Genomic DNA, 22089 nt, shown 5'->3' with positions numbered 1-22089 from the left:
TCCGAACCCTCGTTAGGCTAAATGTTAGCGTCCAAAAAGGAGGGGAAAGCGGAGCGTTCCCCGAAGTGAACGTCATTACGAATGCCGCATCTTTTCTAAATGTGCCGCAGCAACGGCTGCTGAGAAATGAGGGAGTGACGGAATTCCGAAGAGCTTCCTGCCTAGCGACTTCCTGCTATCAGCCGCAATCAAGACGGGAAAACTGCAGCGAGCAAGAGGAGGAACCGGTGGCGTCGCTTGGCGCGGCGCGCTCCTTCGGCTTGTTCCAGCGGGGGAATCGGAAAGATGATCAGTCAGTGACATTGATAACGACATGCTCAAGAAAGCTATCATCGTTAGCACAAAGCCTTTTATCACGTCACTGTCAGACTGATGAAACTCAAAAATGATCGGGGGCTAATTAGCCTTTCAGCCGTTAGCTTGTTGGTCCCCAGGAGGCCAAAGCAAATGTGGATATGGAGCCAGGATGAGCTAAATGATCATCTTAGTTAGCACACGCTGCGATTCACACGCTAACGAAAAATATATCGTGGCCACAAACGGCGGCAGAAACAAGCCGATAAAAAGGAAAACTGGGGTATCCTTCACTTCCTGTCGGGCCAAAAGGTGGCGCTCCTTCTGGGATTTGAGGCTTTGAAGCCAAACTTCAAAGCCACGCTGAGCTGAGTGGCCAGGAAGTGACATAAACCCGCCCCAGCCTGTTCAGATTCCCTGGAATTCCCTAGAATTCTTCAGCCTTTTCCCCCACTTCTACAAGCTTCAACGTTCGGACTTGTTTCCTCTCCGCTTTTCCACTCTCAAAATATTTGGACTTTTTGTCATAAAATCGCAGCTTCTCAAATTCTGTTTTATGTCAATATCCAGCACTTTGAGATGCGGTGGAAAAACAACACAAAATACCAGGAATTTAGCTGGTTCCTGGGACTAAAGGTTCCTGGTAATAAAGGTTCCTGGGACTAAAGGTTCCTGGGACTAAAGGTTCCTGGTAATAAATTTCACCCTGAGCACAGGGTGCAGAGCGACACGTGCACGTGCACGGCCTTCTCAAGCACTCCTCCAGTTTTTTCCTCCAGGCTCGCTGGTCCGCACGCTCCACATCAGCCCAGGTGGCATCAGCCCCGCCCCCACACCCTCACCTGCCCCCCTCCTGCTGTGATTGGCCCGTCCACGGTCACAGATGGAGGGTGAGTGTGTGTGTGTGTGTGGGGGGGGGGGGCTCAGCTGGACCTGATGCTCATATTGTTATTATATTATTTCTCTTGTTCTCTCTCATCGTCCTCCCTCTGTGGTCCACGCTCTCTTACACACACACACACGCACACACACACACACACACACACACACATCCTTCTGTCTTTGTGAGGACCTTTGTCAACACTTGTGAGAACCGGCCAAAATTGTGTCTCTTCCCAAAAAAATGTCTTCACTTTGTTCTTTGCATTGTGTGGTGCACAATATGTAGCAAATATGAGTACACACACACACACACAGACACACACACCCACACACACACAGACGCACACACACGCAGGAAAACATTCACAACACCTGCCTGTATACACACACGCTTGCACACACATTACACAACTGTGTACAGATCCCTGCGGAGTCTTTCAACCCTTCCAACCAGCACATTTAGGACACACACACCCACACACACACACACACACACACACACACACACTCACACACACACAAGCTACATGTACTCGTGCAGCAGCATCATGGAGCTATTTTGAGTATTGTGACTAAAAGCCACTGACCCCTGGACTAAAAGCGCTGCAACGTGCACAAAAAGTGCACGTGGGGTCAATGTATACATGTAGTATTCTTAGAAAGGCATTAAGATCTGGAAGCAACATATTTAGGACATATTTACAGTTAATGTCTCCTCGGATGCTGCAGGAATTCTACATCTGCACAAAAGCCTCAATGTTGATCAACAGGCATTAAAATTACTTAAAAACCCACTAAAAATATGGATAAAGGGAGTAAAGACAACAACAACAACAACAACAGAGACAACAGGAAGACGATGACACGAGGGGGCCGGGAAATGTAGGAATGAAGGAGGGAATGTTTAGAAGAGACCATCAGGAGGTTTTTCCAGCCTCCTCCTGCCACGTTTCATCACACGTCCTGAACTCCGACCCCTCCATCACGGAGCGTCGGCACGTCTGCGCTCAGGCTCACTCACCCGTGGTGTGGGTTCCCAGCACAACCAATCTTGGGCCGCCATTACCCCGGTTGCCATGGTAACCCCATTCCCAAAAGCCTTTTTGAAGGAAGCAACCCGGAGGGAGCGACCTGTGCCTCTCCCTCGCTCCCGCTTCAGCCACTCGTTTACGCCCTCTCACCTCCTCCTGCCCTCCTCTTCCTGCCTGCTCCTCCTGCCCTCCTCTTCCTGCCCTCCTCTTCCTGCCCTGCTCCTCCTGCCCTCCTCTTCCTGCCCTCCTCCTCCTGCCCTCCCCCCCACGGGCCATTTGTGCCAATTATTTCATTACCAGCTGACGGATTTCTGTGTCCACCATTAGTGGAAGCACCTGTAGCACACACACACACACACCACACACACACACACAACACACACACACACACACACACACACACCAGTTTAACTCTATCAATTAAGGAGGCAATTTGCTGGAGTGGTTCCACCTGAACCAAAAGGCAGGTGGGTGGTTCTGCTCTGTTTCCCTATCAGACGTTATCAGGGCCGATCTGTCACTGGCCGCGCTGCTACTCTGCTTCCATTATGTCAGGTCAGCCTTTTTTTCTGCCTCTCAAACTGTGTGTGTGTGTGTGTGTGTGTGTTGTGTGTGTGTGTGTGTGGTGTGTGTGTGTGTGTGTGTGTGTGTGTGTGTGTGTGTGTGTGAGAGAGAGAAAGAGATCGACTCAAGTTGTCCGACGATAACTGGAATCTCCCTCTCTGTCAGCGTCACACGACGGATGATGCTAACATGTCGACGCTACGCGTCACACGTCTCGTTATTGAGCCGCTGGCATGCAGGAGGAGCAACAGATGCTTTCGTTCACACACACACACACACACACACACACACGCACACACACACACACACACCTGCAGCCATCCATCTTGTAGGAACACGCTCGGCCCCTCAAACTCCGCCCCCATTTGTGCCAATCACTGCAAAGTGATTTGACGCTCGGCGCCACGCCGGAGGTAACCGACACTAACAGGACCTCCACATCGATGCCCCCCCCCCCACATCAACGAGGGCATTTTCCTCGCCGTTTTTCTGGATCCAATGAGCTCCCTGAGCTGAGGCGACAGCCTGCAAACTATAATTTATTGTCTGTTCAGCACGCAAATGTGGAAGTCGGGCATGTTTCATCTGCTGAATCCCTGTTATTATTGAAATACCCCCCCCCCGCGTGAGGGTGACCGCGTCCTTGTATCGTTCCGAAGAAGAAGAAAAAAACCACCGGAGAAGAGTCAATATTGGCGCCGACGAACATCAATGCATAGCAAATAGGAGAAACGCGTATCACATCTGGGGCGATGAAGGAGGAGGTGGGGAAGGCTCGGGGGGGCGGCGAGGGATCCCGGGGGGGCGGCGAGGGATCCCGGCGGGCGTGGAACCTCGACAGCGCCGCGTCCGTCCGATATCTAAGGCAGAACCGCAGGGTTGAGCCGTACAGAACCAGCGCAGATGGGAGCCTTCTGTATTCATGAGCTGCCTCTAAACAGCCCTCGCAGGTGGGGTAATAAAGCCCCCCCCCAGTGCGGAGCAGAACCATAATGACGCAGGTTTGTATTCCGCCTCCTCGCTCCGACGCCGCAGCGGCAGGACTCTAAACACGGGCCTCCACAACCTGCGGCCAAAAAGATCCAAATTAGCTGCCAACGTTAACGTGATTTCCGATTCCAGCGTTCAGAATTCCTGCCTGACGACACAATCACTCTTTTTTGTTTTTTCCAGGCGGCTTCCACGACCCTCGTTTTTAAATTACGCGGATCAAAGATTCCCAATTGAAAATAGTTCCCGGACGGAGCACGCTGCCGTTTGAATAAAACCGGCTGGATTCTGGCGCCCCGGCGCTCGTCAGCTCCATCACCGCTGATTAGCCGACGTGTTTTGCTTTAGCTCGCGCTGCTGCGCGGCTAACGTCCGTGTCAGCACCTTTTTTGTCCAGGCATTAGAAGATAAACGAGCGGCGCCGCCTGTGATGACCCATAATGTTACGGCCTGTCGTTTACAGTGAGCCAAACCCATTTTCTCCCACTCTGGAAGAATCGGAACCCCGCAAGCAATCTATTCCCGGGCGCGAGGGGCTAAGGGGATGTGACGTGCCAATGTTCCTCGCTGATTTTCATTATGTGTCATTCCTTTCTAATTCATTTTCAATTGGACAATGAGAGCGGCGGCCGCTGGCGCGGCGCGACGGGAGCGGGCGGAGGAGGATCTTGTTTAGAGGCAGGACACCCGGAAAAGGGAAATAATGATCTTTATGGAATTGCTTCGGACACGATCCGCCAGCCGGGACCAAGCGAGGGGCGGCCTCGTTGGAATCGATGATGCCTCCATTAGTGCTTCTCAAGGCCAGAGCAGCATAACATCGGTAATATTTGATGCTAACGCTAACGCTAACGCACGACGGCCGATCTGGTGCGGGATTAATCCCACGTTTCTGTCGAGCGGGAAGGGAAAAACCCGACGGCGGTTTTCACGGACGAAGCCGAAGCCTCCGCGGGACGGGCGGAGCCGCGTCCGTGATCAGGAGCGGGATCAAACTTCTTAAGCAGCTATCGATCCGAGACGCGGCGGCGGATCGACCGGCGGGACGACCTCATCGCTGCTTTTGACACGGCCGGAAAAGCGCAGACTGAAAAGCGCAGAAGGGTTCGGCTCACGTCTCCCTCATCATTTCCTTAACGACCTGTGGACGTTTCCCACTCCGGCAACCTGCTGGTCACTCACTCGTTAGTCTGGAACCAGGATATGGCGGCGCCGCCGCCTCGTTTCCTTTCGGGTGTCGGGTGTCCCGACAAAACAGCCACTTTGCGTCCGTCTTTTGACGGCGGTCTTTAAGAGACACCCTTCAGCCCCCCCCCCCGATCCGGGGAAGGTCCTCCCTGCCCCCCTAGCTGACAAGCCTCCAGACACGTGGCCTCTTTAGTCCGGAACCTCTCAAACAAGCGGCCCTCCTTCCGCGTGACCTGCCCCCCCCCCAGGTTGGACTCTGTCCTCCCAACAGGCCCCGTCCCTCGCTCGTGCTCGTGCACACGCGCCCTCCAATAACTCATTTCGAGTCCGGCCCTATCACTTGCCGCAGGCTCGCCGGCTGAGCTTCTAATTACAGATACGGCTTCAGTTCTTCAGAACCACTCGGTCCTTCACACACTCTCCATACTGAACATCTAAAAGAGCCCAATCTGTCCAACCGCGGCCCCGCTCGCGCCCAGGCCGCTATCATAGCATTAGCGTTAGCGTTACATTTTGAGCTCGGATCTCGAGGCTCTGCGGCGGGAACCAGAGCTGGAACCAAACCGGCTTTTCATTAGTCCGGCTCCAACCGCTGCTATTTTTCCCCGTCCGGCAGCGCTGCCAAAACTAAATCAATAGGACTTCGGGAAAACTGGATGCAATCGTGCGCAGTTTTACTGTCCCAGAATCAATAGGAAGAGTGAAAACTGGTGTCACGAGCAAATATTGGTGTCTCCTGACACCCGATGAGGAGCACCCCCGCAGGCCGGAGGCACGGGTCGCTCAGGAGGTTCAGGTGACCGCGAGGAAGCGCCGCAGTCCTCTGCTGCAACGCTGATTGATTCATCCCAGTGAATTAATTAACAAACCCTTTAAGTAATGAATCACTTACACAATTGATTATCATGCGTCACCGTATAGATTACAGTTGATAGTGACCGTTAAGGATAAATCACGCTCAATTTACGCCGCTCCGCAACAGATTAAACACGGACGGCTGCTCCGTTTACCCCGGCGCGCCACCACGGTGAGTGATTCAGCACCGCTGAGGATTTGCCAAGGAAAACGCGCTAATCGCGACATTGCCGCTGTGTAGCGACGGGGTATTAGCTCGGCATTGAATGCATGCATATTGTATTTGTGTCACTTGGGCCTGAAGCAGCGCCGCGAGGCTAAATTGCCTAAAATCCCTCCCTTCTGCAGATTAATAATAGATGCTCAGAAAGGAGGAACTACTTCTGGCGAGTTATATCCGAGTCAGGGCGGTAATTAAACCGCTGCTGACGTTTACGTTAGCGCGCCGCCGACGTTGCGCGGCGAAAAGGGGAGCGGGAGACGCAGATGGCGCGGCGGGACGGAACAGTTGGGACGGAAATCTGTGCGATCGGAAACAAACGCAGAGACAAAATGGCACAGCGAAGGGAGGGAGAGGCTGGCAGGCGGGAGCGTAGACAGCGGTGGCAGCGCCGCGGCATTAGCAGCGCCGCGACATTAGCAGCGCCGCGGCATTAGCAGCGCCGCGACATTAGCAGCCTCGGGAGCAGTTGGAATACCGAGCTCACGTCCTGAGGCACATCTGAGGGGGGTTTAATGGCCAGAATCATGAATCGAGCCCTCGGTAAAGGTGACCCAATAAGCCACCGAGGCCCCGCCGACAAAGGCGACCGGCGTCATCCAGATCTGGGATGAGGGAATAACCGGAGACGTCCCGCAGTGGAATTTTAAGGGAAGCTAGTGCGAAGGCAGAATCTCCTCTGAAGCGAGCGACATGAGACGCCTTCAGAACTCACGTCTGAAGAGGCGGCGCGCCGCTTTTCTCCACGGGGCCGCGTACGTGCTTGACACCGAGCGTTTGCCACGGCTTGACCCAAATCTGCCTGAGGGGGTGCCGCTTTTCCTCCCCCCCCCCCCCCCATCCCGGCCTTCCGTCTGTCACTGAAAACAGATTTGGGTTGGCCGATGTCAGGACAAGCGTATGAAAACACACATCTCTGTCACCGTGGCCCCGCCGCGGCGAGCCCTGCGGTTCTAGCGGAGATCAATAGCTCCAGCCCTCAGCCAGACGGGTGACCTGTGTGGTCCCGGAGGCGGCGGGCGCAGGGTGGGGGGGTGGGGTGGGGGGGGGTGATGAGTGATGTAAAGAAGCCACGGGGCCACTTTAAGACAATAGCCTCACATCTTTGATGTATGAAAGCGCTGCTAGCGGAATGAGCCCGGGCTGTTTGGCGCGGGGGATTATCAAAGGAACGTTCTGGGAGGGCGCGTGTCTGGGGGGGGGGGGGCTTTGGTTTTAAATCTGCCCGAGATCCGTTTTGATCCCCCCGTCCTAATCGCCCAGATCGTTCGATCTTACGGCTGATTAGTTCAGCCAGCGCACATCAAGGAGCAGAAATCGATCAATTATTCAACAATATGCACCGTACGGTTTTTATGTGATGTATCTGGATCACTTATTCATGATTTATATGCACGTTTCTATAAACGCCTATAAATAAATGTAAACTTTCATCTCAGCTACGCCGACTGAGGCGCTAACATCGTCCGCAGTGGCCGAAATACATGCTAACGTATCTGCATGGTTCTATAGATCCTTGGCTACAGCAGACTGCGGGTTCACCTCCGACTTCCCTCTCGAACCCGTCAGGACCCCCTCGCGTCATGTGACAAATATCCCGGCCGACCGAGAGCGAAATCGGACTCGCTCTAATGCCTGAATTATTGAAGTGGACAGTGTGAGGAATTATGGCACAAAAGTCAGCCGCATTCCTTATGCATAGTATTTGAACATGACGCGATTCCCAGTCCATCCTTGCCCCCCCCCCCCACACTTCAGGGCATTTTTGGATACCCAACAGGGACACCTATTTTAGACCCATCACAATCGGAACCTCCTCGACTCTACGGACGGAATTATGGAAATCTTGGTTTCCGTTTCCTTCTCTGTTAGCATCGAAGACGAGCTCGTGAATATGGAGGAATATGTGCGACACAATTGAGCGCTCTTTTTAGGGCCCCTGGCGTGCACCTTTCGTTACCCCCGTCCCCAACAGGCCGCCGTTAATGCCGTCCTTTCTATTCATTTTTATCAGTTGGTGTTATTAGTCCATCCAGCCGGGACTGACCTTGGCCAGCCGTGTAGCCTAGAGTCAGAATATCTACAGCCCCATTAGCACGCTGCTCCCGCCCCCCCCGTTCGGTAGCTTTCAGTCACTCGATACTCGGCGAACTCTCGGCCGAGCGGCCGTCAGCGTCTCCCCGCCAAGTTAAAAAGCAACGCCGGGCGTCAAGTTCACAAAAGGAGGGGCGAAGCGTGGAAACGCGATACAGGTTAGCGGGCGCGGCGTGAAGGGCAGAAATATTACGTTGCCAGTCAACAGCCTCCACACATTAACACAGCCCTGAGCAGCACTCTTTCACCCCCCCCCCCCCCCAATACAGTGCGGCCAACAGTCCTCGTTTTGACCTCTGTGGGAAAAGCTAGCATGCCACAGTCAATTAAAACTCCGCAGAAAGGCTTCAGGATAGGTGCCAGGACAGAATCCTGAGCTCCCCTTGTCTTCCATTTTGGCTGACAGACTGTTTTCTCTCCTTCTCCGTGCCCCCCCCCCCCCCCCCCCCCTTCAGTGCCCCCGATGCAGCCATGGACTGGCCACTGTGAGAGGAGTGTTTGCCACTGCTTGACCTGAATATTTGCCCAGGGCCGGAGGCGCGGGGAGAGAGCGGTGGCGCGGGGAGAGGCCTCCGCTCGCTGCGGGGTATTTGCGTCTCACCGCGATGTGAAGTGCTGTTTTTGTGTGCCAGGTGGGGCAACAATTCCCCAGCTTGCACCATTTGACTTTCATAAAGGGTTTGAGCAGTAAATGTGCTCAACCTCTGCATGCGGATCTCCCCGCGGACGCCTCTCCACTTGTTATGGGAGGAATTATTGCCTCCAAACCGGAGGCAGGCGGCGCCGGATCCTAACTCTGTGGGGTCTGCTTTCTGATGAGTTATTAAATGACATTCCGCAGACGCAGACCTCATTAATTACCCCCCTAAAAAAGCTGCCCCACATGCGCCAAACCGCAGTCCCGCCCGCGGGCGGTGTGATCCACACACACGAGGAGCAGGAGCGCCGAGCCCGCCCGGGAGAGGCGCGTTGGCCGACGAATCGAAGTGGGATCGAAGCGGATCCCGCCGCTGGATCATGTTGGGAGGCAGGAAACAGCAGAAACACGGCGACCTCGGAGCCGCTGGAACCCCCCTAAAGCTAGACTCTAGTGCCATCTATTGAGAAAGCGCCACACCGAATCAGTATTCTGCTCAAACCCCGCGCTGCTGCGTTTGATGCACTTTTTTCCTCCCATTTTTCTTCTTCGCATCGATCAAACACGGACAACAAGCGCCAATCAATCACCCGCGCCTCCAAAAACGGGAAAATCCTGCGCGTGCATCGTGAAAATGCAGCTGATTTCCAACCCCGCGGCTCTGAAATGTGCACGGAAACCAGAAAAAAGTCCTCATGCGCCCACGGGTGCCGCGGCCGCCGCGCAAGATCTTCGCGAGGGGGGAAACTTCCGCTGAACTATGGGATGGCGCGCAAAGTGGCGTGTGAGGTGTGTGCGGGATTACCTTCTTTGAGCAGGCGGGAGTGGATGAGCAGTATGAGGAAGCAGCAGATCGCCGCTCCGGTCAGTGCCCACGCAAGTCTGAGCAGCTGCATCTTGGCGTCGAAGGTTTGTGGCGCACCGAGACGGCGAGAGACACGCGCTCCACCTCAGTTCGCGGGCACCGTCTGATCCCTAATCTGGGACTCGGGATTCATCCCCTTCCAGAAAAAAAATAAAAATGTAGTCCGATTAAGATGTGACAGAGCGACAACTCGGAAAATCGGAATAACTGAGCTCTCTCTCCGTCGCGGGTGCGGGATGTGGCTCCTCAACACGCGGGCTCTCGCCCCGCAGCCAGGCTCGAGGAGGCTGACATCTCCCGTGGCTTCAGGGGTGTTTGGGTGGCTGTCGGTCCCGCCGTCCTGGGCGCGTCAGAGCGCGCTGCTGCGCGTCTTTGTGGTTGAGTGCGCACGGCGATCCACGGCGATCCACGGCGATGCGGCGCGCAGACGATGATCACCGCTTCCCGCTGCATGTTACGCACATCGCTCCCCCCCTGCTGCTGGAGACGGAGCCGAGTGCTGGAGCCGGAGTCGCTCCCCTGGCAGACTCCCCCCCTCGCTCTCTCCCTCTCTCTCTCCCTCTATTCCAATGCAACCCCTGTCATTTACGCGCAGGTACAGCTTCCAGAGACGCGCGAGTGTTGGAGGATCGTCGATCTTGTCCCATGACGCCTTTATTTCTAAATTAAAGCCACTGAAAATCAAGTTTTGTTTTTAAAATAAAACCAAAAACCAGATTGCGCAGGTCCCTCGCTCGTCAGTCACCATCATCATCCTCTCTCTCTCTCTCCCTCTCATATCTGTTTTCACTCTGCTTAGCTTCAGGTTACGTCACAGCTCCCCCAAATAATCCGCTGCTGCCACAAAGCACGAGAAGCTGCTGCTATAAACGGAAGTTGCCGCTGATAAATAAGTGAAGGGGCCCCGCGGCCGCTTCGACAAGAGGGGAAAATAATGAAGTTAGTAATAAAATCTCAACTTTCCCCGCGCAGCTGATCCAGCAGAGCTGTGTGAGAACACACTCTCAGATTTCTGCTGCGTTTCCATCACGCGGACCAAACCGAAACGATCCAGACCCGGCTGCGGTCAGCCCAGCCCGGGGCTCCGTTCGGGAGGATAGTCAACACCCGCAGAAAGGGATTTCATGTGTACTCTTAAATTTCATCATGCTCCATCCATAAAAATATGAAGCAGCTGCACATTCTTGGAAAGCCCGACCGCTCTGTTCGCAGCTCCATGTCGTAAAGGCGTATCAGGATTCTGGAGGAGGGCCTGGAACAATGGCGTAATCCCCCTTCTCCCGTCCCTGCTGAGCGCTAAAGCTGCGCAGCGATTGAAGCCGCATTATTTGTGCCTGTATGCTGGATACACAGGGTGTGGGAGGCAGCCAGGGAGGCAAATTGAAACGTTGATTCCTTTATTTACCCCCCACCTGAAGCGGATGGTCAGTTGGCGCTTGGAAACTCAGATGGCCCAAAACACGTTGTTAATTGATGACGCAAGCAAATGACAGCGCCACTCAAAGCTGTCATCGAGGGGCCACGGAGGTTGGGCCCCGCAGCTTCCGGCGCTAATTAGCCGATAACGGTCTCTGTCGGCCAGACCGCGCGGCGCTGAGAGGTTGGGCTTTAAATCAGTCTTGTTCTGCTCTTCACGGACCGCGGATGCTGCGTCCAACCAGCGCAACGCAATTAGCTTAGCGCCCACGTCCACGCAGGGCTGCGGAGGCTCATCTTTTCCCGCCATTTTCAGAACGGGCGCCACAGCAGCTAAATAACGGAGTGGAACTCTGCTCAGTCACACCAAAGCTAATTAAGAAGCTGTTGAAATGCCAAGAGAGCAGTGACACAGTTTGATTTGCCGGAGGAGCCAATTACAACCATTCACAAGGTTTCCATGTCGGACCTTTATAAACAGTCTGGGACCAGATGCCGGGGCTGCGGAATGGCGGCGGTTTAAGGTGGCATTTGTGTAACGACGAGGAAATGGAGTGTTCCAATAATTAGGTTTTTCTTAAAGCGGGAATCAACATTCCAGACACTGGATTCGCTCGGCGTGAAGCGACCACCGCAGCGCGCCCAAGGCTTAGCATATAAATGTGACTGTGCGGCGCGAGAATGGAGTGAATATCACAGGATTTTACTATTTCTTTTAAATTCCAGCTGTCGCGGTGGTCTAGACGTGCAGGGATGGTTAGATAACTCCTTTATTTAGGGCCAAAACAGCGAGCTGCCGATAGCATGGGAGCGTATGGAATGCTAAAACTCAAACTAAAATCCTGATGTCGGGATTAAATGACCAACATCCCATCACTTGTCACAAGTTCTCAAGGTATCAAACAACTGATCGATTGAAAATATGCATAATCATGAGATCGGAGCTTTCACCAGCGTGATAAGAACCTTCTGGTGTCCTACTGCCTCCCACCACTAGAGGGAGATCGAGATTGGCGAATTTATGAGCTCTCGCATCACTTCAGAACGTTTCCGCACCATCGTGTTAGCCGCTGTACCTCACACTGGCTCCGTTAGCATTGCTAATTACTCTGTCCGGACCGTTAAACTTCCGCATGTTTGCTTACTTCCTCTTTGATTCCAAAAAAAAAGGAGCCAAATTTCCTTTTGTTTCCTCCTTTTCCCCCCCGTGAGTGATTAACCTGTATCCTTCCCTGCGTCCTCGCACCACCCACCTACGCTGCTGCCTCGTCTCCTCCGTCAGCTTCTCCGCTCTGCTGCCGCCCCCTCATGGCCGCGTCTCTTTGCCAGAAGCCAGGGGAGGCGTTGCCGCCTTTGTCCTCTGTGCAGGTCACTGGCTGGATGCCAGAGCTGAGTCCAGGCCAATAGAACCCCTGAGTAATGGCCTCAAGCTTCCACATCCGCCGCGGTTCCCATTATTTCCCACAGCCGCTACATTTGAAGCGGGGCTAAATCAGACGGGAGAATAGGACTCGCCGCCACCAAGATGGCTTCCATAATGTTTGGGACGGATCAAAACTTTCCCTGCTGTTGCGCTGCGAAACACCTACTGCCCCACGATTAGCACAGCGCTAACTGCACCCCAGTCGAATGTACCGTGACTTAAACCTCCTCCTTGTCCGTCTGCATGGGAAATCTTTCTGGCTAATAGATGAACAAACGTGGCCGCTGGGGTGACGTAGCTTCAGCGGCACCGAGCCAGGAACTGCTCACAAAAGATGTCTGACAAAAGTCAAAAAAAGAATTAGCTTCTTTGATGAATAAACACAGATGTCAGTCGGCGTGGCCAAGAATCCCGATTAGCATCGTAGCCAAGCACAACAGTAAAAGACAAAACAACTACTAACAACTAACCGTTTAATTAGCGATGATTTGTGGCCGTCCGACGATAATGATCACCCATTATTTGCGACAATTTTTTGGCCCTTATGTGAACGTTTATTTAGCTTCAATTAGCTTTACAATGTGTTTTCTAGCCTGTTAAAGACAAGCTAAGTATCATTTTAGCCACATAAAGGATCATGTAGCTTTCCCAAATGATGCTGACGGGTCAAAGAGGCTAAGATTTTTAAAAAGTTGCACGTGGGCGCGCGTCGTCGCTAACTTCTTTAACCCCCCATATTACAGCTGCTGCCATTTTCCCGCTCTTTAATTTGACACGCACCATGTTTCATTTAGCTTGCTGCCAGTCTCCCGACGCCCACCCGGCAGGAACAAAGCGTCTACCAGGAACCACATCACCTCAGACATCTGTCACGTTCCGCCGCCGCATCAAAGAAATATTTGCACGCTGGGGGGGGCGTCGGATAATTTTCCACCTCATAAACTTTAGTGCATTTTTAAACGTGGAATAGGACGCTAAAAACGTTTGACCCGCGCGACGTTAGCGTCATTCACAGGAAATCTTCACACACCGTCGCCGCAAGTGATGAAAAATTCATCTCAACCTAAACACCTTAAATGTTTAAACGCGCGTCTTTCCAATTAGAGGCGACGTCACTCAGGCGGAAGCAACGCGGCTCCCCCCGTTATTCATTATTAACTACGCACAATGCAGAGTTAATTAAGTGTTATTACAGGACAGGCAATATCAAAACCAGGGTGATAGACCCGCTCTCCTGAGCGCCGCTAAGCCTCTTTCATCGAGTCGGGAAGAGGGAGAGAGGGAGGGAAAAAAGCCTGAAATAGATGAATAAAAACAAGCAGCCATGTTCAGCCATCCGGGAGCTTCCTCTCCATTTAGTCTTCATTTGCCTGATCTTTAATCATCCATCATCCCCTGGCTCCCAAGGCTCACCTGGCTCGCTACCATTAGTTACCAGTTAAGTGCTAGCGAAGCGCCATGAATCACCCGCCTTACCGGCTGCATCCCGTTTATTTGATTCATTAGAGATTTCTGACTCCGACGACGAGCGTCGCATGCGGACGACGGCCTGGAAGGGGAGTTCATTCTTTCTGGAACGTTAGATTGGTCGGAAAATATTACGAAATGGCGTTTCTCAACGATTGTTTAGCTCATTTTTTTTGGACGCCTTAACACTGACCAGAGCTGAGTGGGTGTGACTCGCTCCTGCTTCCTGTTTCCTGTTTCCGGAGAATTGGAGAGTTCCACGTGGAAAGCCCTGCTCTCTCCCAACGAACAGAACCAGCGCCGCCATATGGGCTCTACGTCATCACCAGCACCAGCAGCCAATCAGCTTCCTCGATTTCCTCAATTTGCCTAATGATGGATGCTAAACCATGCACTTTGTTCCAGACTCATCAGAAGCTCATCAAAGATCACGTGACCCTCTTGACCATCTGACCGCTCTTGTGCAGCCCCCCCCACCTCACATTGCCCCCCCCCACCTCACATCACACTGCATACGTTCACCTTTGATGTTAAATCCGATATTCCATCTTTTCATCCCGCTGCATCTGAAATGAAATGAAGCAGATCTGAGTAATCCCTGTCTGCACACACACCCACCCACACACACCACACACACACACACACACACACACTGAAATGGTCCCTCTGGACCGACACGCTCACACATGTGAGCTGGACTGGAATGAAGGTTTGGTCACTTTCCCATCAATATTTGCTCCAGTGGTTTATCTTCAGTTTAATCATGCGGCTGGAGGGGGGATCACTCATTTTAATATCTTTTTTTCTGCTTTTAGTCCTTTCATGTCTTTCAGCAACATGTTCGATGACCACGAGAAGCAGTTTCATTCTTTTCAAAAGTCCAACAGGAATTTTCCAAGTGCCTCATTTTTGACCGTTTGCTTGTTTCACTTTGGTCTGAACTCAAACTTCAGATCCCAAAACTCAACGTTGTCCATGCAGAGGAGGTGTATTCACACATGTACGCCGTCCATAGGCAACGTGAGCGGGTTCACACGCCTGGGCCAAAAGGCTAAACGTTAGCAAGCGCTGCCACACAGGGCCTGCAGATAGCACCGTCGCTACGCTAAGGAAGCTAAACTAGCCTGGAGGAGGAGGTGTCGTGCTGCTGTAGCAGCATTGAGCAAAACTATTTTCCTTCAGTCTCAAAAAGCCTAAAATCACCCAGTTTGCTGCTTCCTGTTTCCCTTTGGGGGCGAAGCTGCAGCTCATCATCCTCCCAGGACGGAACGTTCAAAGCCCTCAGGAAGAAAAAGTGACTCCCAATCAGAAGAGAAGTGGATAAAAACACAGACTCAACAAGTGTCAGCTCCTTTCACCACGGTTACGTCAGATGTTTACAGGTGGGGGGGTCGCTGACCTTAGGTGACCTCTTAAATGCACTCGACCTTGTATGTGAGCTCGCATACAGACGAGCTCGTCTCGGGGGCGCACAGGTGAACAGCACAGGTGAGCAGCACAGGTGAACAGCACAGGTGAACAGCACAGGTGAGCAGCACAGGTGAGCAGCACAGGTGAGCAGCACAGGTGAACAGCACAGGTGAACAGCACAGGTGAGCAGCACAGGGAGCAGCACAGGTGAGCAGCACAGGTGAGCAGCACAGGTGAGCAGCACAGGTGAGCAGCACAGGTGAGCAGCACAGGTGAGCAGCACAGGGAACAGCACAGGTGAGCAGCACAGGTGAGCAGCACAGGTGAGCAGCACAGGTGAGCAGCACAGGTGAGCAGCAAGGTGAGCAGCACAGGTGAACAGAGGGCAGAATTAGAAGACAGGCTAACCATTCGAATGTCTATCATCAAAGAATAAAAGAAATCAAAGCAAAGAATCAAAGAAAATAAAGGGAGAAATCAAAGCACGAAAGCAGACATCAAAGCAGAGGATGAAAAAGATACAAGCCCGAAATCAAAGCAAGTCATCAAGGTTGTTTCAAGAGAGTCCTTGGGGCCAAATCAGAGGATCTAAACCACTGGCCGTTAGCGTTAGCCAGGGCTCCATCGCAGGGAGACAGATGAAGGGCCCTGATTGGTCGGGCTTGTGGGGGGGGGGGGGGGGGGGGGGGGGTGCTGTTATTTTCAATTGCAAACAGAAAATGATCTGAATCAATCAGGTGTGAAGCAATAAAATGGCTGATGTGAAGAATCATTTAACACACACACTCACTCACACACACACACACACACACACACACAACACACACACACACACACACACACACACACACAGAGCCTGGTTTTCCATCTTTGCGGGTACATTCAGACATAATTCATGACTCATCTACTGGCCCCATTTCGCACACGTAGCCCCACTATAATGAGTATTTTGGTGTTAAATGTGTCACACGTGAGAACGCATCCACACACATGCACACGCACATGCACGCACATGCACGGAAGCACGCCTTTCCCAGTTTTCATGAGATTAAAGGAGAATTCGGTGTGTTTAACGTGCTTCCGCACTCTCCTCTGCAGAGAGTCTCCCCATGAAAGGTCGTGCGTCCTGTCATGTCAGCGTCCGCCTGGTTATTTACTGCTCCGTGTTCCAGTGCTGCTGCGCGGCCCATTCTCAACAGAAAGGAGACGCACGCCATCTACGTGTATCGGCAAGAAAATGAGAGGCAATACGGCCAAAATTGAAAAACAAGGCGCTTTGGGGGGGGGGGGGGGGTGAGGCTGCGTCCCGTCTGGCCTCAAATTCAATTGAGGAACAGAGCGAACGATAGCAGGGTTGTCATGTAGCTGGAGTCAAAGACAAGAAGAATCTCTCCCTTTTCTGAAGCTTTTAGTCACCTTGATTTGTCTTTGTCGTTGTAAGTGGAGGAGAAAAGGACAAAATCGGACAAAAGATGAAAGGACTGCGCAGTTCCTCCCCCGTTAGCTAGCATCCTGCTTTTTCTGAAATATAATATATACAGTTTTACAAGTAAACATCCAAAATACCAAACCATGAAAGAACTTTTGATCATTAATGCTGCAGATAGCTGCTTTAGTTCAGGCGACCTTCAGATGTCTTTAAAGCTCCACCTCCTTCCTCAGCTTCCTACATTAGCCTCGACAGCTTGTTCAAACATTTTATTTCAGCCATTTTTGGCCAGACTGACCCCTAAATCTCTGCGTGAGGAGACGCGAAGGTCAGATGAAAGGTGCCCGAGGTCACGTAAGGAAACATTGGACCCGTTTGTGATTGTGAACGCAGCCTAAGTAACGCATCGGTGAGGATGGCGCCTGACACGATAGCAAGATAAGAGGAGCATATTGAAGCTGGGCTCCAGTGACCCAACATGAGACGCTCGTTCAGGAGGAAACGGCTGCAGACACAGTGGAACGAGCCCACGGTGAGGAGCGGGATGAGAGGGGCAGGTAGAAACAACCGATGGAAACATGAAGGCAAAGAGGGATGAAGACGAGACTCAACACCGATCCGCTCAACCCCCTTTGGTGTCTTGAGGGCTCAAACTCCCCCCAACACCACTCGAAAGCAGGATCAAGCCGAGCTCCATCCAGGCTTTGTCACTTTACACCAGTGAAATATGGCCTTGAATCCCATTATCCTCCGTTACAGGCATGCGAGGGCTCCATCTTCATCTCCTCTCCGACAGCGCGGGGGGGGGGGGGGGGGGGGGCACGGCACCACCCGTGCAGTGTTGTAAATTGACACCTCAAAAGAAGGAATAGAAAGAGGAAAAAAAAACCACTCCCACCCATCTCATAGGCTCGAGAGGCTCTTTAGTTGAAGGGCAAATAGAGCCCGAATGGAGGATGGATGACGCTCGTTTCCGGACGCGGAATCTGCCGCAACTTTGGCGTGTGAATGAAAACATTCAGGGCCGCCCTCTCTGGGATTTACACGCCGTAACGGGGGCGCGCACGCGCGCTGGCACGTGCACGCATGCTAGCATGCGGAGAATTGAGTCGGTGACAAGAGGTAGATATGATTTTATCCCCCTTCCAATTCTCCCTCTGCTCTCCAGGGCCGCCGCGCACATCATCTCCCGGCAGGAAAAAGTAGATATGAGATTAGTTTTGCAGGGGTGGCGCGCGTTTGCCCCACGTGCACCCGCGACACACACGTGCGCTCATCAAAGAAAACATTGGGCTGCACCTTGAAGCCTTCAACAGAAAGTTGAGCAGACATTTTCTGCCCTTGGCAGCTACAATAGGAGATGATTATCAGGGATTTATTCCAAGTGTGTGTGTGTGTGTGTGTGTGTGTGTGTGTGTGTGTGTGTGTGTGTGAAGGCGAGATGTGATGATGAATATGTTAAAGGGTGCCTTTGACTCACGCAGGTTGCAACCTTGTGTGCTGCTCCGCCTGCACATCTGGGCGAAGAGCGCCGCCCTGTAAATGCTCACATGGGCGATCATTCGCCGGATCGACTGAAGGAGAGGAACGCGGATAAAAGCGAAGGGGGGGCGAGGGAATCGGGAGACAAACACTCGCGTTGCGAGAGCTTCTTTAAAAATAAGCGCGATCGAGTCGAGGCCTGACTGATGCGTTTGCATGTCAAGTAGGTCCCAAAATGCTCGCAGGGCAGTGGCGATGTTTCACAGCAGCACCGAGCATTTACATAAATATTTACACACACACACACACTCACACACACACACACACACACACACACACACACACACACACACTCTCCAGTGTTGGTTTATTCGATTTAAATGCAGGAAGTGTAAACAAAAGCATAAAAATGAGCTTTCTGGATGAGCATCTGCATTCCAATCACATTTCCATTTCTGCCATATCTCAGCAAATCCTGAGCACGTGCACAGACACACGTGCACGCACACGTGCATGCACACAGACGCTTCAATCTGAGTTTGGCAACAACACCGCTGTTTCATTAATAAGATCGCTCTCACTCGGACGTTAACTTTCAGTGGGTCTGGAGTTTTGTTAGCCTGGATTAGCATGTATGCTACCGTGCTAGCCTGAATGCTTCTTTTGAGCTAACACACAAACATAAATTGCTACGCCCTCGACACAAGTGGCACAGTTTTCTGGGCAGCTGAAGAACACAAGACAGACAGAAGAGAGTCACATGTCTGTCTGTGTTGTTCGGCATCCTGGAAAACTGAGGAAGCAGCACTGTTCACCTACAGCGCCACCTAGTGGAAACGGGAATTCCTGCGCATAGGTGCGTTCCACATGACGTCATGTCAGACGTTCCTACTGCAGATGGGCAGGGAGTGATTTTCCTCCAGAAAAAAGCAGAAAAACATTTTCTTCAGTCTGTCCGAATCATGTTGTATTGTTTTTGGGTACCTGCTCACACACACACACACACACACCTACACACACACACACACACACTCCACCACCAACAACACTGACAACCACAACAACAAAAACACACAAGTTGAACAAGGTTGGGATCCATCTGTGCCGGGACGTCGGGTGCCTGGCAGTCTCAGTGGGCTACTTGGCCGCCCCTCCTCCCAGTCTCCCAAACCCCACCCCCGCCCCTCACACACACACACACACACACACACACACACTCCTCCTTTATCCTGCCTCGTTTCATGTGTGGAACGGAAGTGTGTTTGGCTTCCTCTGCTGTTTGATACAGTGGCAGCATGATGCCCAACTGGCTGCTTGGCTGCCACACACTCATGCATGCAAATGAACACACACACACACACACACACACACACACACACACACACACACACACACATTTCAGCCTTCAAACGATGCGAATATGAAATGTTGCATTTGATGCAGCTGATCAGTTTAAATCAAGAACCGTTTATGCCGACTCCCCCCCCCCCCCAAAAAAAGCGAGTTATTGCCGTGAGCTCTGGCAGCCGCAGCCCCTCCCTGGCTTCACCTGGGGCCATATATCAGCCTCTCTGATGGGGAATGTGCTGATGTCTCACAGAAAAAGGAGGGAAATCTCCCTGATGACAAACAGGAGATAAATGCAGCACATCGAGACAGCGAAGCCTCCGAAATGTCGGCCTTTTCTTGGTCCCGTCAGAACTTCTTCTGAGTGCAATAGTCTATTCCAGGATGTGATTTATGGCAGGACACATAAAAACATCACATTTGCTGATTATGAAGCCCTCTGGCAGTGATCCAGACGCCATCGCGGAGGGAAAAGAAAGAGTTCTTGTCAAATAAAAGCTCTAAAAGTGTATTAGAGTGGAAGAGAAAGGCTGGTTAAACACACGTGTGACATTTACTGGAGGCGGTTGAAGGTAAAACACAGTTTCCTCCATTCCTTCCTTTACTTAAGCGGCCATATTGATTTTTATTCCAACTGTTATTCTTGAAGCAAACATCATCTCTACCACAGAGCAGCACTCAGCTGACCGGCTTTACTTAGAATTCACGCCACACACGCGCCTTAAAGCCCGTCGGCGCGTTCCTCTCGGAGCGGCGAGAGCCTATAATCAAAGTAAGTAGGCTGTGATTTACCGAGTAAACATCTGCCGCCCGTTAGACCAACTGCTCACGACACGCCACCGGTTCCAGGCGCTAATGAGGGCCGGTCCAGAAATAAACTACCGGATGAGAGTGATGCAGCGGAGGGCAGAGAGGATGGAAGGGATCGAGGAAAGAGATGGGAAAAAGGCGGAGAGGGGTTAGAACTCATGACCTTCAGTGGTTGAAGCACATATCAGCAGCGCCACCTCCTCGGGGTCCCAAACAGGACCCCCCCCCCCCCCACGTGTCACCAGCCAGAGTTGGACAATTTCTCCAGAACTCTGAGAGGCAGTGGAAACACACACAGATTTCCAGGAGTTTGTTTTTACCCTGTAAATAAAAACAGAGCAACAAATGTTGGTGGGAATGGGGCTGTAGATCAGAGCTAATTAGCAGCATCGCGGTATTTCATATTCCTCGGTTATTGTGTTTGTCTTGGGGCTCTAGAAACGAGACGCGGTCGCGGCTACATGCTAACAAAATTAAGGGATGGAAGAAACCAGATTTTAATCATTTCATCAGCCAAACGAGAAATCTGCTCTTCTCTCTTCTTCTCTGCTCTCCCCGGCGGATTAGCTCCCACCTCACCGTCCAGACCATTAAGGCTCCCAGTGGTGGCTAAAGGAGGGCTGCTGCGAGCTTATCAATAACAGACAATTGGATTACCATGGCGACGGCGGAAGCTCTCGCCAGTGTAGCGCTTTGCCCTCAGTGGGCAGGAAGGGGGCATTTTGCTGAAGTCCCTTTAAGAGCTCAGCATTGCGGTGGAGGCTTTTGATAAGTGCTAATTGATTATCTCTCGGAGTCTCGTCTCTCTTCTGACTGTCTTTTTATTTTATTAAATCCGCTGCATTTTTCCGTGATACTTCCCACCGAGTGCCGCCTTTATTTGTGCCTCTCATCCCCTCCTTCTTAATCTCTTCAACCGTTCGTGGCGTTATCGATCTGAGCGCTGTGGCCCGGAAGAGGAGGAGTAAAGTCCACCTGAAGCCCCCACGAGCGTGACCTCATCAGCGCTGCTGCGAACAAGGCCACTCAGACAATTAGTTGACTAGAGCTAATCAATTAGACCCCGTCATCTTCAAAACATAAATTGGAATTAACCACAACAAAATGAGCTCAAATCATTAGCTTTTGCCCCTCCAGGCAATGATTATAATTGTCAATTTGCAAATTCTGAGGCGGAGCGTTATTTAAATCACGCAGGAAAACACTTGCCAGAGAGGGGCCATTAATTAAACTCTTCCAGCAACTTATTCAGTGTGTTTTCATCGAAAGGATGGAGGTTCGGGTGCTTTTCATGACTCAGAGCGGAGATGCAGATTTACATTTTTATGAATTTATTTTGGATTTCTCTGTGTATTTTTAACGTGTTAGTATTCTGGATGACATGTTCTCGTACTTTGCTTGTTTTTGATTCCCCAGTGAGCAAAGATTAGCGGTGTCAAATTCTTTTTTTTACTCAAGGCCTCATAAGTGTCCTCAGAAGGCTGGTTGTCACCGTAAAACTGTATCAGTGTAATTACTCACGTTAAAAAGTGGCTGTGCGTGTAATTATTCTTTACTCAAGAGCACAAATATTGCACGTGCATTTACATCAATGCAAAAATCTAACTCTAAAGACAGTTTTAATCATGTTTTAAGACAAGTATGAATTCATATAGCGGACCGCATTACATGAAGTGGTGGGCCAG

The 22089-nt window shown here is 51.8% G+C and overlaps 1 protein-coding gene across 2 annotated transcripts in view; it reads right to left on the bottom strand.

Moving 5' to 3' along the window:
• Nucleotides 1-22089, bottom strand: part of LOC130519052 (chemokine-like protein TAFA-5) — a 74944-nt gene that overhangs the window by 37570 nt on the left and 15285 nt on the right. The window contains exon 1 of one of the 2 annotated variants that reach the window (XM_057022119.1): nt 9561-10826. The exons of the other annotated variant lie outside the window; for it this stretch is intronic. Within the exon in view, the coding sequence (XP_056878099.1) occupies nt 9561-9651 (91 nt within the window). The 5' untranslated portion in view covers nt 9652-10826. Of the gene's footprint in view, nt 1-9560; nt 10827-22089 lie in introns of those variants that run through there. 2 annotated transcript variants of the gene reach the window in all.

Source organism: Takifugu flavidus, chromosome 22 (genome assembly GCF_003711565.1).
Source record: "Takifugu flavidus isolate HTHZ2018 chromosome 22, ASM371156v2, whole genome shotgun sequence".
Lineage (NCBI taxonomy): Eukaryota > Metazoa > Chordata > Actinopteri > Tetraodontiformes > Tetraodontidae > Takifugu > Takifugu flavidus.
The sequence above is the reverse complement of the archived record's forward strand: the minus strand, read 5'-3'. Positions and strand labels throughout refer to the sequence as shown.